This window comes from Mytilus trossulus, chromosome 3 (genome assembly GCF_036588685.1).
Source record: "Mytilus trossulus isolate FHL-02 chromosome 3, PNRI_Mtr1.1.1.hap1, whole genome shotgun sequence".
In the NCBI taxonomy this organism is placed as follows: Eukaryota; Metazoa; Mollusca; class Bivalvia; order Mytilida; family Mytilidae; genus Mytilus; species Mytilus trossulus.
The window spans coordinates 16,971,539-16,988,710 of NC_086375.1; the positions used below are offsets into that span (position 1 = coordinate 16,971,539).

The 17,172-nt window shown below is 31.0% G+C and overlaps 1 protein-coding gene and 1 non-coding gene across 3 annotated transcripts in view; both read right to left on the reverse strand.

Annotated features, from left to right (window-relative positions):
- Positions 1 to 6,647, reverse strand: part of LOC134710273 (glypican-5-like) — a 31,165-nt gene extending 24,518 nt beyond the window's left edge. The window contains exons 1-2 of one of the 2 annotated variants that reach the window (XM_063570561.1): positions 6,184 to 6,647; positions 3,668 to 3,844 (exon numbers count right to left, since the gene is read on the reverse strand). In XM_063570561.1, the coding sequence (XP_063426631.1) occupies positions 3,668 to 3,844; positions 6,184 to 6,340 (334 nt within the window). In that variant the 5' untranslated portion in view covers positions 6,341 to 6,647. The remainder of the gene's footprint in view (positions 1 to 3,667; positions 3,845 to 6,183) is intronic. The other variant, XM_063570560.1, reaches the window with a different exon arrangement.
- A 9,784-nt stretch (positions 6,648 to 16,431) lies between these two features.
- On the reverse strand, positions 16,432 to 16,504 carry Trnar-ucg (transfer RNA arginine (anticodon UCG)). Its single transcript has one exon. It is a non-coding gene; the product is annotated as a tRNA-Arg (tRNA).
- Positions 16,505 to 17,172: the final 668 nt, after the last annotated feature.

Consider the following 17,172-nt stretch of genomic DNA (forward strand, 5'->3'; position numbering starts at 1 on the left):
TATACCAATTTGCTGGTCCTTAGATTCTATGTAAGCAATGTTTATACTAGTATGGTCTGTCAACAGTTTGTCTATGAGCAATATTTACATAATTATTACAGTTCCTAAACAGGGCACAAATTAAGTTGTTTCTGACTAACAGAAATGACAGGAAATCAGATCTTTTCTAACAATTATCAAATGTCATCTGACTGTCTGACATCAATTGTCAGTATTTCAATGCCATCAGTCAGTAGAATTGTCAGACATTTCAGACAGTCTGAAACTTCAAAAAACTCCAAAAAGTTTTTGCTATTTTGAGCATAAAGATTATCTGCCATATTCCTTCACTCTGATGATAAATATGATAAAGGTTCTGGTTAGAGTATCTGATGAATCCTTTCAATATATAATATATAGAAATGAACAAGTTTGATGGACCTTAATATTTTCAGTAGAAATCAAAATATATCATTTTTATTTATTTCCATAGTTCATCCAAGATTAATGCCATATAAACTGTACACAAATGTGTTTCCCCTAGACTATAACCTAGCACTTTTTTTTAATAAATCTTTTAATTCTTTCTGTATGGACAGATGGCCCAAAACTTCAATAAGCTAAAATGGTCATAACTATGTTAAGTAGTCTCATGTACAACATAGACATAAAGAAAATCTACATATAGCTACTCAGTATTGAAAATCTTTTACAAAATCATTTCCCTATTGGAATTTCTACACAAGGAAATCACTTCGAAGAACACCTAACTTAATGTTGAGTAAGAGAAGACCATGGATAAAGGGATTGGCCAACCAATATACCATTATCATTGTTAGCTTTTCCTTTGTGTCTTTCTGCACATCCGCAGAGTAATGTACTTTCCATAAAATGTGTTACGTCATAACTTCAAGTGATTGTTATTTGGAGCAGTGGTGTATTATTTTGTCATTCTGATGTGCAGTTATGTGGATGAGATGAATTTAAGTTGTCTGGGTTTGCTTTCACCCATTTTTGACATATAAAGATCAAATAAAAAGTTCATATCAGCACAAACAAAACTTCCTGTGCATGTCTTTAGGAAAAATATCCAATAGAATGGTTATATTTCAATGAGACAGCAAGTGAGCAACCCCACAATCACAATGATAAGAAAAGGAAAAGATATTTGGAGGTAAACATACATCGTTTTCAACCAACTAAAAACTCAAAAAAGTAATGAAAAAAGCAGTTGACTGCTCCAATAACCTATTTTTTCCTACACTAAATCTTGATTTATCATAAAATAGATATAGGAAGATGTGGTATGAGTGCCAATGAGACAACTCCCCATTTAAGAAACAATTTATAAAAGTAAACCATTAGGTGTCAACGGTATGCATGGCCTTCAAAAAGTCTGGAAGATACCAATGGCAGCATTGAAAAGTCAAATAAAGACAATAAAATTAAAGGACAAAAGGAAGAGCAAAAGAACCACACTAATTTTCATTATTTGCTTTTTAAAAAACTCTTCTTTATAAAAAGTACTTTCTCTTCTTTATATTTCAAATATCAAAATAACTAAAAATTCAATGGGTGGGGACTTTACACTTTGATCTGTTGTCTTAAATAAGATTTTGGAAACAGCTATCTTTATGAATAAATCCCCATCACTTGCATGTAGTCTTCACATTGATATCAATCATGATGAAAAATAAAAATCAAAGTAAAATTATAAACCCAACACTAATCTAGCTTGCCAATAGTATCTCCTAGATATGATAGTACCCAAATTTCACTTTGAAAAATTAATTACTACGTAATAGTTTAAATTCATTCATGAATTACCTATTAATAAATTGGCCTGAATCCAGGCGAAATACAGAAAAAATCCAGAAAAAGTTCCGAAGTTTATTTTTTTCTTGATTTAACCCTAAGAGATGATATCAATCTGATCAAAAACATCGCAAGAAAATGTTACACAAACTGAATAACTGCCAATTTTTGTCTGCTAATTTGTATTTACATCTTTGTATGATTGAGAGATCAGTTTCAGGGATGTCATGTTAAATTTGAACTACAACCATCATGATTTAATAGATGTGTATTCTGTTTTCTTGCAAGTGATACATCAAAAGATGTTTCCTGGGTCTTTTAATTGGATAATTGTCTCTTGAAGAATAACAAATTATCATCCTCACCAAACAGTAGGAGTATAGACTAAATGTACTTGGATAATCATGTCAATGTGCTCTTTCTGTATGTTCTGTTGTATCTACAGTTAGTAGTAACAATGAACAAAATTAAGCAATGGTTTGAAATGAGCCAGGTTCTAAACTATGAATGTTTATTTACAAAGTCCAAGGACCTTTACTGTATTTTCTAAATCAATCAGTCCTAAATTTTCCATCACTGAATATGATTTTAGTTTTCTTTTCGATTTTCAAAAGACTTGACACTTTCACATTCATCAACCAATTTATCCCATGTTTATTTCGGTAATTACATGTATATAGTACATTATAGTTTATGCAGTCAAACTGTTTAGTTTTTGTTGTCAATTATACATTTTCCAATGCAGGATAAACAGCAAGAGATTTCGTAGTTTAATCATGCTAAATATATATAAAATATGGAGATGTGGTATAATTGCCATTGAGACAAGTATTCACCATTTTGTCCACCAGAGACCGAAGGACTAGGACATATCAAGTCAGGAATCTTGTCAGTGTTTGTCTTTGTTTGTATCTTGATGGTTTTTGTTTTCCTACTAAGAATCTAGTTTTGATGGTGGATCTTAGGTAGTAAAATTTTAATTCATTCAAAACTTGGTCTAGAATTGAAATGGTTTAGAGGTTGTGTAGCAAAATATTTACAAATGAGGACTTAAATATACCTCAACCCTTTATTTTCCTTGTTTTGTGTTATTAAGTGCAGTTTGTAACATTTACCTAACAGCTTTTATACAAATGTACATGTGTTTCTATTCTTTAGTTATAATAACCAGTTTCATAATTTTAAATCCTTTATGAAAAAGATCAAGATTTGCTTCAAAAGAAGTTCACATACAAAGATTTCATTATATTATCAGTCATAACAAATACTTATAAACAGTTGAGACTTATGATATTTAAATGTTATATCAAATTATTTAATGACAAACAATAAAATAAAACAAAGAAATTACATTTTCCATAGATAATAAATGATTTTAAATAGTAGGAAGACTTGTAACATTGAAGAGATACAATTTAGTATTTAAATGTGTATTTTAGAGTCACAACATATGATTATGATATATGGTATGCATAATTTAAAGCAAAAAAGGCTTTACTTAATAAACTTCAATAAACTCATCAACATGTTAAATGTCACAAGTACTAACCAGTCATTTGGCGTAAACATTGTAAACCATGGAACTTTGTAGTCTTTTTCCAATCTGCATGTAAATCGCCACAACTTTTTCCCCCTTCAATTTGTAATGTAAGCATTTATATTGTCAGACTATTAGAGTAGTTCTAATACTTACATTACAAATTGTCAATATCTTTTAAATTTTAAAACTAAGAAATTTCCCTTTTTCCAAGAAAAGATAAATGCATTTACATTTTAACCTATACACCAGCCTTTCATTTTAACGCTGCAAGTTGAATGATGAAGGGATAGGGAACACTTAGACACTTGTGAAATCAAAAGAATGAAAACTTACCTTCAAACTGTGAAATATGGTCTAGTATTGACTTTTTTAAAAAGGCAGTTTTAGAACGTACACTGTCTTTAAGATATTTCTTAGCAGCAATAACATACTGTTGTTCACTTGCTTTTGAACAACATGACAGTCTTGTTGGATCTCTTAATGGATCAAAACAGATCTTGATTTCATTATCTACAAGTAAAAGAAAATGATACCTATTACATGTACACTGTACATTATACAATGATTATAGAATTTAAGAGAATATTTTTATTTACTCAATAAGGGCCCCAGGAGGGCATATAGCATACAAACAATATTATCATAAACAATAAAATATGCAATGCACAGTCAATAGATAATATATATGCAACATGATGAAAAATAAAATACATTAATATAATATACTACAGAAATACACTCAACAAAATAGTAGCAATGTATTATTATTCAATGAATACTATGTTGACATTGACTCAAGTGCACCCAGTCAGTTATATGATCCTATGAACGTGGAACAGTTTATACATCTTTAAGGAAAAACAGTTTCGAATAGATTCTGTATAAATTTCAAGATTAATGAGAAAAGTATCTTATCTCCAAATAAATAAAAAGTACTTAGGGGTTGGTTTGATTTATTTAATGTGAATTTCCATACATTCATTGATTTGAAAACTCTAAAGCTTAGACTAAGCCTCTGAAACATTCATAAAGATTATTTATTTTTTACATTTATATTTTCACCATAAATGCATATTACTGGAACCTTAGGGATTTGTGTCTATTTCAAACAGTAGCCTAACTGTCTATAATCAGTAAATGGTTCTCTTTTGTAGCCAATTACAGAAACAAAGTATTAATTGTGTCATTTTTATCTCTTGTGAAGAGTTGTCTCATTGGCAATCATAGTTTTCATATCACATCTCCTAATTATATTGTAGTAATCTAGAAAACTTCTGGTTTTAGATTTAAGAAACCCATTTTCTTTTTCACTTCATGCTAACTGAATTTAGAGTAAATGTACCATAGTAAAGTACACAATATAAGGGTGCAGACAAAAACATCAACGTAACAATATTACATAACTGTGACAATCCAATTTTATTTACATGTGTCCCAATGCAGAAATAGTTATTCACACAACTGTATATTTTATCTAATACTGTATCTATATGCAACCTGTCTGATGCAGTTCATATTAGCTACAAGTATGTACTAAAAATAAATATCTCTTGTACTTTGGTATAGAAATTCAAAATATAGAAGATTTCCAGAGATACAAAGGGGACAAATAAGTGTAATATTATTCCTAATGTTTACTTAAAACCATTCTGATATTAGGGACTCAAATCAATATCTCTTTGATAATTGCCTAGAAGTACATTTATGTTGGTGAATGCTAACAGGCTTCTGGTTTTAATACATAAGTGATAAACCCAGGGGAATTGCTTGGAGTAATACCATCTTTTTATAATTTTTCTCTCTTATAAATCATTAAAAAATTAGCAAAAATAAAGATACACAAGCATATGAAGAAGACTTTTCTCTTTATCACTGAGTACAAACACCAGACTGTGGCCCTATTCAAAAGATACTGGATCAATTTTAAATTACGAAGATTCTTTAACCAACTGAAAATAAACTTTCGATGAAATCCATAATTTCAATTGTTGGTATAACATTAAAAGAAATTGCATGCTGAAGCATTAACCAAACAAAAAATTATCAATATAATCATAGTATATATTCCTCTTTCAGGTATTTCATCATATTGTGGCCTAAAGTTATTAATAACCCTGACTAAATTTTGCTAAAATTTTCATAGTGATAAAAAAAAATTAAAACGTCTTTTGGTTTCATAAAAAACTATCTTTTTATTATGGTGTCCACATGCACATTGTAATAGCTTAAATACAACACAATGATGCAGTACAGCAAAAAAAACAGATTTTCATTCAAACTTTTAACAAAATTTCAAATATCTATAATTAGAGATAAAAATTCAATAGAACTGAAAGTTCATGCGAACAATAGAACCAACAAAAGAACAATAGACACTCCTGTCACAAATATTTATCAACTGATCAAGGAAATTTTATAATAAATACATTCACATGCATACATATCAATTATCTTTTAAAACTGGAGTTACAACCAGTGCATATTTTTTTCATTTCATAGGCATGTTATCTTTTATGGTATTTAAATACCAGCAAAAAAAGGAAACTATTGGGACATGACATTCCATTTGACACCTTTGGCCACCCATAAATTGCACCTGTCTACCTGTGATCATCTTTTACAGTGTGTGAATTAATTATCTGGTTGTACTAATACAATTAATTAGATAATAGGCTTATGATTTAATTAGATGTGTTTTGTTTGTTTAATCGCTATGTACAGGTAGGTATATTTCCTTTGAGGTTTAATCCGTAAGTTACACGCGTTTATCTCAAATAATCACATGTTCACACCTGAAAAAGTGATTTTATACACATTATCCCTGTTTTAAAAATAACAATAAATCTTACCATGAATTGCAAAATTTGGAACCAAATCTGGAGGTCCAATTTTTCGATTCTGGAATTCTGTTCGCACAGGATGACAGTTTTTTTCTGCTAAAATCGAATCTAGAAATCCGAACAAAAGCACACAACACAGGTATTGAAAGTTTATTTTATAATCCATGGTGAATAAAATTCCCTCTATCCTTCTTCGTTAATACTAAACTACCCTCTTACATGCTGTAGAAAATATTCCAATAAAACTACATATTCTTTTGATGGTATTACTTGTGAAACATAACCACACTACTACTCAGCTGTTTCACAGTATTGTGTATTGCCTGCTACCTGTCGAAAACTGAGTAATTATAACCGTGATGTAAAACCACTTCTGATTGGTCGAATTTTAAATCAAAGTACTGAATGTACTGGACTGTAGCACATTTTATCAGGTTATAAATTAAATTATTAACACTTATTCAATGAGTGGATCACACCGTTCTTTTGTTTTGATATTTCACTGTCTTATTTCAAAGTCTTTAAGATAAAATTAATATCTGTTTCACTTTATATCAAAATATAAACTTAAATAAAGCAGCTTTCGCCCACGCACTTTTAAACAATGGTCACACCAATGATTAATCAATGAAACTTTCCCCTCAGTGCTTTTCCCACACTAATTCTAAATTTGTTTCAGTTTTAAGTATCTGAGATCATCAGCTTATTTCAGCGAAAAGAAAAGAGGTAAAATAATTAGAGAGACAAATGTAAAAAAAAAAATAATAATAAAATTTTTCGTGAAAAAAACCCAGCATAAATTTTAAAGTTAGATGACAGACAAAAAAAAATAAAATACAAACAATGCAAAGAAACAAACAAGACACGTCTAGCAAACAAAAAAGTTTGCCAAGTTATTATAATTTTGCATTAAAGTCTCAGCAGAATAAAAAGAAAAAGAGAAGAACAAAAATTCTAGCTCACATATTACTCCATGCGGTTTATATTCAAATTCATTCACAGTGCTAAATTACCAAAGTCGAGAGAAATTATTTCTATTTTATGCTTCCTTTTTTTTTCGTTTAGTTACTCTTGTTTCTCCAATTTAGATAGCCATCCTAAATTGCAACTGATTAGTGTAAAATTTTGTTTGGAACTCTTTCCCCCTTTTTGTTATATTATCTCACTTTAATCTTATTTATAGATATAAAACAGATTTCTGTTGATAAACACAAAAAAATATGTGGGAAAATTTAAACAATATAATAAGGAAGGGTGACTACTTCCTAACTTTCCTAAATAAACAAATGAATGATATTGTTAATTTCAATATTTTTTATTAAGTACTGTAAGAACATTTTTATGACTTTCTGAAAAATGGAAGTATTTCGAATGTACTCACAAAAGAGTGAGAAAAAAATACAACATATTTTTCTATTTTCTTTTAATCTTAGGACAGAAGAACTGGGACATATTTCAAGGCGAGATTGGACCTTCACTTTTTCTTTGTCTTTTTTAGTACGAGGACAAGAACACATTAATTAGTAAAAACAAAAACAAAAATCACTGAAAATAACTAAGGTAAAGAAGAAAGAAAAGGGGGCGTCTTTATGTACAAATTGATTCGGGCAACGTTCATGGACATAACTAAAGAACGGTAACTGTCGCAAGACTGAAAATCGATCATATGTGTAATGATATTATTCTTCAAACGGTAAACTTTATATATGCATAGATACAATATATCCAAACCGACCACAATTGAAAATTCATCGGTTGTCGTTGGTTGGTATATTCGTTTTACGTTTAATGTTTTTTTTCGCATTAATTTTGCCCGTTGGTTTTCTCTTGTGAACTAATTCACATCTTCAAAGTAATTGTGATGCCATTGCCTTGTGTAGCTTACTATACGTCATGGACTCATAGGGCGATCTGTAGTTGTTTATTTCCTCGTCTTTCGGTCTCGGGTGGATATACAAATGACACAGAAAATACAAGCATACAGGTATGAATAAAAGGAGATGTGGGTATACAACCGACGTGTTTGTATAACATCTCTTATAAATCGTCCCGAATCTAAGTCGCCATTATTATAGACCAATAATCATTATACTTTTGATAAACGATAATTTTCGATTAAATCCGCCTCTTTTTCTTATGCATTTTTTGGTGTGAAATATATGCTACTGGACGTTATGCCAATATCATTTATAAATTAAAAAAAAAGTTTTACATTTAGTTGTAGTGGCAACGTTGGTCATCAATGTTAATTATGATTTAAGTTCATATGTTTCAAAAGAGTGGGGGGGGGGGGGGGGGGGGGGTCAGGCCATAGCCGTACCCTCATAGAAGAGCTTTCAAAAAATTGTAAAATAAAAGACACCAATATGAGAAGGAAAACAAATAAAAAAGATGTAATAACCGTTTGATTAAATTAAATGCAGGTTAAATTGCCGATTTTCGAATGTTTTTGTTTGTTAGTCCACTTAACCTGGGCTCTATTATTTTCCATTCATATAGTACATACTATACTTATTATGGGAAAATGATTCGATAGAATGACGTAAAAATCACCCTTTCGGAAACCACATCCGACTACGAATTCAATTGATGTGAACTATAAAGAAAACACTTGGTTAATAATCTCATAAGCATTTTAATTGAAAATGCATTCTTTATTGCACTTTCAATTGAGATGCACCGATTTGGCACTAAAACATATAGAATCTATCTTTATATATAAATCAGTGCGCACATGATACACATTCGTGCAGTTACTCGGTTTAAGTTTTTCACTCTAGTTTTTCGTTGATAATAATCCAGGGATACAGTTTTAAGAATAAACTTGAATTAACATGATTTTGTAAAATTGTACGTCTCACACAATTCAACGTAGTATTCTCATGGAAAAACTTATTTGACTCCTGTCAGTGGATCATTTTTAATGGAAAAAAATGACATGAACAAAAATGTAATCTAACTTTGAAATAAACATTATCAAGGCTATCTATCTGTAAAACGCGGATGAGAATCGTGGTGAGACTGTCCAGAAAAGCGGATGGGACGGATGACATTAACAAAATGATTTTTTTACCCTCATTTTCTACAGCACTGGGTCAATACCGCTGTTGATCGCCTACTAGTCTCCGATGTATCATCAATTTACGCGATGATAAGTCTTGAACGAATCATGAACATTAGTGAGACAGTTGGAAGTAAAGAAACAAGTATAGAAAGAGTAATGGTATAATATACGCACTAAATCAGATGGGATGCATAGACTTCGAAGTCAGGTCTCTTCTCTGCACTGGTGATAATATATAAATATATATAATTTATTTCTCAACAAATTAAATTACATTGATATATAGAGAAATATACAATAAATATTCAATATAAACCAAGTGAAAATCGGGTTCCTTTATAAAACAGTCTTTAGAGCTGAGGACAGGGGACTTTTAGTTAGTTTTACTTGTATATATATATATAGATATATGTGTGCGTTCAACTCAGTTAATTTATTGTTGTTGTAACTTTTATTTATGCCACAAGTATAATGTTACTTATATTACAAATAAAGATTATTATTATTTAAGCATAATGTATATATACACAGACTGCATACAAAAGTTTTACGAAGACAGAGGCAAATTTCTTACAATACAGTATACAGATTAAACTGAATGTTATCAAGTACATGAATTAAACAGCAGAGCCTATAGCTACATGTATATTGATTATTGTCTTATAAAAGTACACAAGTTTTGAAGATCCGAAAGATTTTCTATTCATCAGGTCACTAAATTTTAACAAATTTCGCCTGTATGTTGTTTGCTCAATAACTTTTTAAAATCCGCATTAGTTACAAACCATGTAAAACTATAGAGAAATCCATCTGCGACATCTCCAGACTTACAAAGTACGCATTTTCAAGTTTCTCTTGCAATGTCTTGTCATATACCAGTCTGACTATGAAATCTATGATGTCATGTTCTCAACCATCATAATATTCGTATTATTTAAATTCAAAAAATCTTATTCCAATTCATAGTTTTTTTTATTCATTGGATATTTTTTTTTTTTTTTTTTTAAATTTGAGTCTTTTAGTGTACCATTTCTGTTTAAATAAGTCAACAATATTTTATTTAACAATATTATATAGTCATGTATCAATTACAAAATATTTGGTATCCCAAACGAATAACAAACCAGATTTTCCAAGAATGGATATAACATTTGGTAACCAAGTTATACATTTTTTTATATTTATACAATACGTATACTCATATAGAATTGCAGTAAGTTTTTCTTGTTCTCTAGACACCATTTTGCCCAGTAGTTTTAATTATAAGGAGATATATCGATTTACAAAGGGTATTTGCCCATATATCATAAAATCAGGCGTAGGCATTTTATCCTTATAAGCAAGAGTTTGTAGAATTTCATATCCACCTTTTCTATATTAAACCAAATTATTTATCCAGTCTTCACTAAGATAAATTAAAATAAATTGTAACAGTCATGTCTAATTCAATTTAACATTCAATAGAAAGAGTACATGCAATCTTCCCTTTTGATAACGTCGTACTTTATTTGCATGAGCTTTATTAGCTTCCTGTTCTACCGAATAAGACACATGTAAACTGATCAACAATTCTTACTACAACATTGTAATAATAGTCGCTGTCATGAACAGGAAGTCGAGGTTATGTAATATTCGGCATTACGTCACTAACAAAGGGTGGCTGGAATAAGAGATATACCAGGGCCGAAACATCACTAAAATAACGTTCATTGGTGAGACATGGACTTTTGACATAAGTATATGGCCCCATAACGGATGGAATAATGGAAAATCCAGATGTATAGATTTAAGTATTTGTTTCCAAGAAGATTTTATTTATATCAACTTTTAAATATACTTGAAAATCAACTTGTGACTTGCTCTACAGCGTCAAGAGAAACAGTAGTTCAATGAGTGCTTCCGGAAATTGCTTTTCAGACGGTTAAGAGCTACTTCTATTCGTAGTAAATTATGATAGTTTCATCTTGTTATATACTTATTCACTCTGCAGTGAATGTTTAGTCAATTTCATACAAATCATACATGTAAAATACTGTAAAATTCGGCAGCGAATATTATTATAGTAATCTTAAAAGCATTTCCCAAACATTTTTTTTCAGATTTAAATTGGTTACGAAGAAAACTTTTCTTTTATTAAGCTTTTGCCTAGATGTTTTACTAATAGAACTATAGCTTATATCACCGTGTTAAGTTTGTTTTCTCAGAATATGATTTGCTATCATGTATATGAAAATCAGGAGATAAGATCAACAAAATGACAGACATGATAATCGCATCACTTTAGCCTTCCAACTTCCCTTTTACGCCCTTAAATGGGAAGAAAACCGATAATAACAGTCCTGGCTGCAACTGAAGACGAGCAACATTTTTCATTGTATTTCAGGGAAAACTCGATTACTAGCTTTTAAAGCTTAAACGCAAATACAAATAGAGTGGGGCGCCCATATTCGCCGGGGACACAATTTCGCCGTTTAATGATTTTGAAGTGTAAAAACTTCAAAGGATGGCTGAAATGGAAAAAATATACCGGTAAACGATATAATATAACAAATATGATTATTTTTTGAGACAAAATTGCGGCACCTACTGAAAAGGACCGAAAAACGGACAACAATTTCGGCCAATTTCCTGAAGAAAAGACACGAATTCAAAGAAGTATTTCTAAGTAATTCTTTGACTGAATGCCCTAAATTTCAGTTCTTAACACCTTTGAAATGTCTGCTATTCATCTATAATGAAATTGATTTGGTCAATGTTGTCTAAAGCTGTGATTATTTGGTTTTAAATAGATGTGTAAAAACGGCGAATGTGTATCCCCCATTGACAAAAAATCAGGAAATTTCGAACACCCTTTAATCTAACTTTTCAGATGATGATATTCAAACAAACACGTTTTCACGCTTAAGAATATTTTGCATTCGAAGTTATCTTTGTATAGAAATATCAGTATACTTCAAAAACATTTAGACCTGAACATAAACTGTGGAAAACATAAGAAGATGTGGCGAAAATGAGCACCCCACTCTAGTCAAGGAAAACTTGATTGAGCTCGAGATAATGGAAAAAATGGGCTCATCAACACAACAGCAGCCTTGAAGGCCAAAACTCTCCAAAACATTTATAGACTATTAAAGTAAATCGAAAGTGTGTTTATGTATGCTTTCTTTTCCTCATCAGGGTATCTTCCCAATGAGATAAGCGTAATTCTGAGTTGCCTGACTTGAATTATCATTAATACAATCAAATTCTGTAAATCAGTAAATAAAAAAAACCTTTAAAATCATGCAAAATATTATGACTTTTCTACCCCAAGTCATATCCATAATTAGCACAACTATTTAGGGATTTTGATCTTCATGGTACTTGACTTTTCCTTTACATTTTGCTACAAGCCAATACTAAGTCACAGGTTTTATTAGTATATATTTTTCAATGGACTGACGAGTCTGTCATTTTTCCGAAGAGGCAAATATGATTAATGCATGGGCGATTGATAAAATGTCAATACTAGTCTATTTTATCGAAAGAAAAAGTGCCTCATCCCTATTCAAAGAGAATTAATCCGCCGGGTTGTTAATAAGTTCTTTACTTCAATAAGAAAAAAACAATGCAAATTTACAAAACAATTATTACTAAGCCCACTGAAAATGAAGACTGCATTGTAAAATCAGAGACATTTATTGTATTACATGTTTCCGGTAAAATGTAGAAAATCGCGTATTTACATATTTACATAATACTAGTCAATTAATGCCATATAGATGTTATTCTCAGAATATTTTCCACCTTAAATTAAGTAGAAAATAAACATACAACATATGCTATAAAAATAAACTATGAATAAACCACCACTTCATTCATAAACTATTTTAAATTGCAAATTTAGTGTAAAAACGGAAGCACAATGACACGTTTCGTCAGTTCTCATTGAAAAAAATCGGAGGTGTCGTTAAATAAATGGTTTTCTGAATGAAGAGCTTACTCGATGTACCATGACTAAGTTATGCAACATAGTACACTAGTTTAATGTTATCCACCACGAAATTAAATCCCTTGTTTATGTCATTTAGTAGAATATCATAACAAGTGACACCTTCTTTTGAAATGCATTCCTCTGTTTTGAAATGTAATCTTACAAGGACGAATTTGACACTGTTAAAATCAGTATAAGTTTCTGAATATGATCTCTAAACCACAAATTCTTCATCTTGTCAATGAATCTGTCGTTGCTCGTTTAAATTTTCATTATATGAATATTCAAGTTATTTTTTTAAAGGGATGTAAGGTTAAGAACATTTTCAACTATATTGCAAAAGCGAATCAGTGTTCGATATCTTTAATCATTGAAGATGGTGTGTTAACCTATAAATGTTTTGAATTACTTTCATAGTGTTGCTGGATTATCGTCTATAGTTGACATCTTATCAACTTTATCTATTGCGTTGTTCTGTTATCTTTATACCCCCTCCTACCCAAAAAAATATATTTACAAGACTATATTAACGTTTGAGCCATATTCAATTCCAATATATTCACAAGGGTTGACTGTAGTATACAAAAATATAAAGAGTATCGGTTATTCAGTTAGACCGCTAAAGGTGGAATGGATGAAAGAAACTTGTCATCGGGACCGATTTCGTCATGCGGTAGTTTTTATGTTCAAGGTACCTACGTCTAAATGTACTTCATCAAAACATGTAATTTCAAACTGGTAAAATAGTTAAGAAATGTATAATATAATCCATAAACGAAAGAATTGGTTAGCATATTTTAATAATAATGTTCACTCTTGTTGGTATATCAACAATTTAAGCCATTACTACTAAAAGTATAACTTCTTTTGTTCGTCTTTTTTTCTAACTTGTTTTCAAATTTCTAACTTGTATGTAAAATCATCTATCATAAAACTATGCAATATAAAAGGAATTCTTGTTATACAATATTTACTATATTCACAAGCGTATGTTTCATTTAAGAACATTTCATATGTTTGTGTTTTCACACATTTAACGCGTTCTTTGTTACATTTTTCTTTGTTTTTAAAGTGATTAAGATTATAACAGAATATTGACGACTGTATCCCATTGTTTTTTTTTAACATTTTTACCTTATATATCTAGTTTTTTTTCACACATCGTTGTCAATATAAAGGAATTCTATGCGACTGTCATACAAGTGAGAAGATTAGCTAGCTATGAAACCAGGTTAATCCACTTTTGTGTACATAAGAAAATACCTGCACTAAGCCATGAATGAGACACTTATTATCCATTCATTTAATGTGTTTGAGCTTTTGATTTTGACATTCCGTTAAGAATTTTCCTCGGCGTTTTGTATTTTTGTGATTTTACTTTTTGTTATTATGCGTACCTGCTGAAAGTTCTTCTATAATATTATTTGTCACAAACTTATTGTTCAGAGTTTATATGACAATACATATTTGAATTGAATTGAATATAATGAATTTATTCTATAGGAAACACGTGTCGTATTTAAGGAAAGTAATATAAAAATAATATATCATCGGTTCTTTCCGGAGAGTAAGATTTGGTGTCTTTCATATACACCTAAAAGCTAAAATTCATTTACAAATTATTCCAATCAACTCGGAACTTTCAAAATGTATATTAGTGCAAAAAAAATTATAAAGCAGAGACTTGATTGATGGATCACCTAGACATACGAAAAATGTGACAAAAAGTATACATATCATATCGGGTGCGTGTTGATGGCTTAAAGTTTTAAAGTGAATAAAGTTACCAAAAAAAAGTAAATTAACAAAAATACAGACCTCCGAGGGAAAAAAACAACAACAAATGTTGGATAAACTTAATAAGACAGCAACTCTGAACAATAATTGAAAAAAAAAGTTTGTATATGTTAGCAGCTATAAGAGTGATATTAGACATCCTAGACAAAGCTAACGCCTAGGCATTTAAAAATTTCAGGCATTCAACTAAGAAACTTAATTCTGATGATGATATTGACTGCAATTTGCTTTCTGATTTCAGAAGAAAAAAAATGCAACTTTATTTGTTCTTCATAAACTAGTGTGGACTGTGCCATTGCTGAGTGATCACGGATCGCTTTTAGTAGTCGCGGTTATCGAAATGTCTCAGTAATGCTGCGAGCAAAAAGTTCCCATCCGCAACGAGTCTCCAGCCCCACATTTCACTATTAATTTTTGCAGAAGACGAAGATCGCAAATCTGGATAGTGGCATTTTGCCTTCTCTCTGAATAATCTGCCTTTGACGTAATCAAAAATGGTCAAGAAACACAATACAAAATGTGATAGCCTAATGAATCGAATTCGAACGTATATCATATATATATATATGCTTTATAATGCATTTACATTATTACTGGGCTCTATATTGACAATGAAACATTTCTGAGATTTTGGCGCCAACATTGTTTTCACACTAAAGCTAACAGAATTTGTGGCTTTTCAATATAAAATCAATGGAACTGATTAAATAGTTTTGCATTTGTTCTTTAGATGTAACAAATAGTCATGGACAAACAGGTTGACTCAAAAATAACTATCGCACTAACCGCTTCTTACAAACGACACCCATTTCTTTACAATTGGTATACATCTGCCCGGCTAGCTCAGTCGGTAGAGCACGAGACTCTTAATCTCGGGGTCGTGGGTTCGAGCCCCACGTTGGGCGGTTAATTTTTATTGTATCGTTTGGCACTTTGTAGAAGACGGAAAAATACACGATAACTGCAATCTAGTGAGTTTTATATTTGCCACCTAATGTTTATTAGACATAAATCGATTTCATAAACGGTGGTCTATAAAAGTGCACGAGTTCCTGCTATCATCTTACTTGATCGCAGCCGTACCCGTGAATTTCGTGCCAAAAGTGTCTTTTTCAAAATCAAAACACGAAATCGGACTCTGAATGCCGATTCCATTGAAAATCTGTTTCAAGATCGCGCATTTAATATACGCCGTATATTTCTACAGGGTGATCTGATCCAATAAAGGTATACAAAAGATGTAGATATATATAGTGACTGCATTTTATTTCTCATTTCAGGAAGAAGAAAAAAGTATTTGCAAGGATATCTTATATTTGTTGATCGAAAACTTGTGCTGACTTTGACATTGCCGTGTGAATACGGATCGCTATTTAGAAATCGCCTGCCGAAATTCCTCGGTCATGCTACTGCAAAAAGTCTTCGACCACGACGAGACTCGAACTCGCAATCTTCTGATTCGAAGTCAGACGCCTTATCCATTAGGCCACGCGGTCTTAGCAATACATTCGGGCAAAATAGAACTTAAACATCGCAAATCTGGATAGTGGCATTTTGCCTTCTCTCTGAATAATCTGCCTTTGACGTAATCAAAAATGGTCAAGAAACACAATACAAAATGTGATAGCCTAATGAATCGAATTCGAACGTATATCATATATATATATATGCTTTATAATGCATTTACATTATTACTGGGCTCTATATTGACAATGAAACATTTCTGAGATTTTGGCGCCAACATTGTTTTCACACTAAAGCTAACAGAATTTGTGGCTTTTCAATATAAAATCAATGGAACTGATTAAATAGTTTTGCATTTGTTCTTTAGATGTAACAAATAGTCATGGACAAACAGGTTGACTCAAAAATAACTATCGCACTAACCGCTTCTTACAAACGACACCCATTTCTTTACAATTGGTATACATCTGCCCGGCTAGCTCAGTCGGTAGAGCACGAGACTCTTAATCTCGGGGTCGTGGGTTCGAGCCCCACGTTGGGCGGTTAATTTTTATTGTATCGTTTGGCACTTTGTAGAAGACGGAAAAATACACGATAACTGCAATCTAGTGAGTTTTATATTTGCCACCTAATGTTTATTAGACATAAATCGATTTCATAAACGGTGGTCTATAAAAGTGCACGAGTTCCTGCTATCATT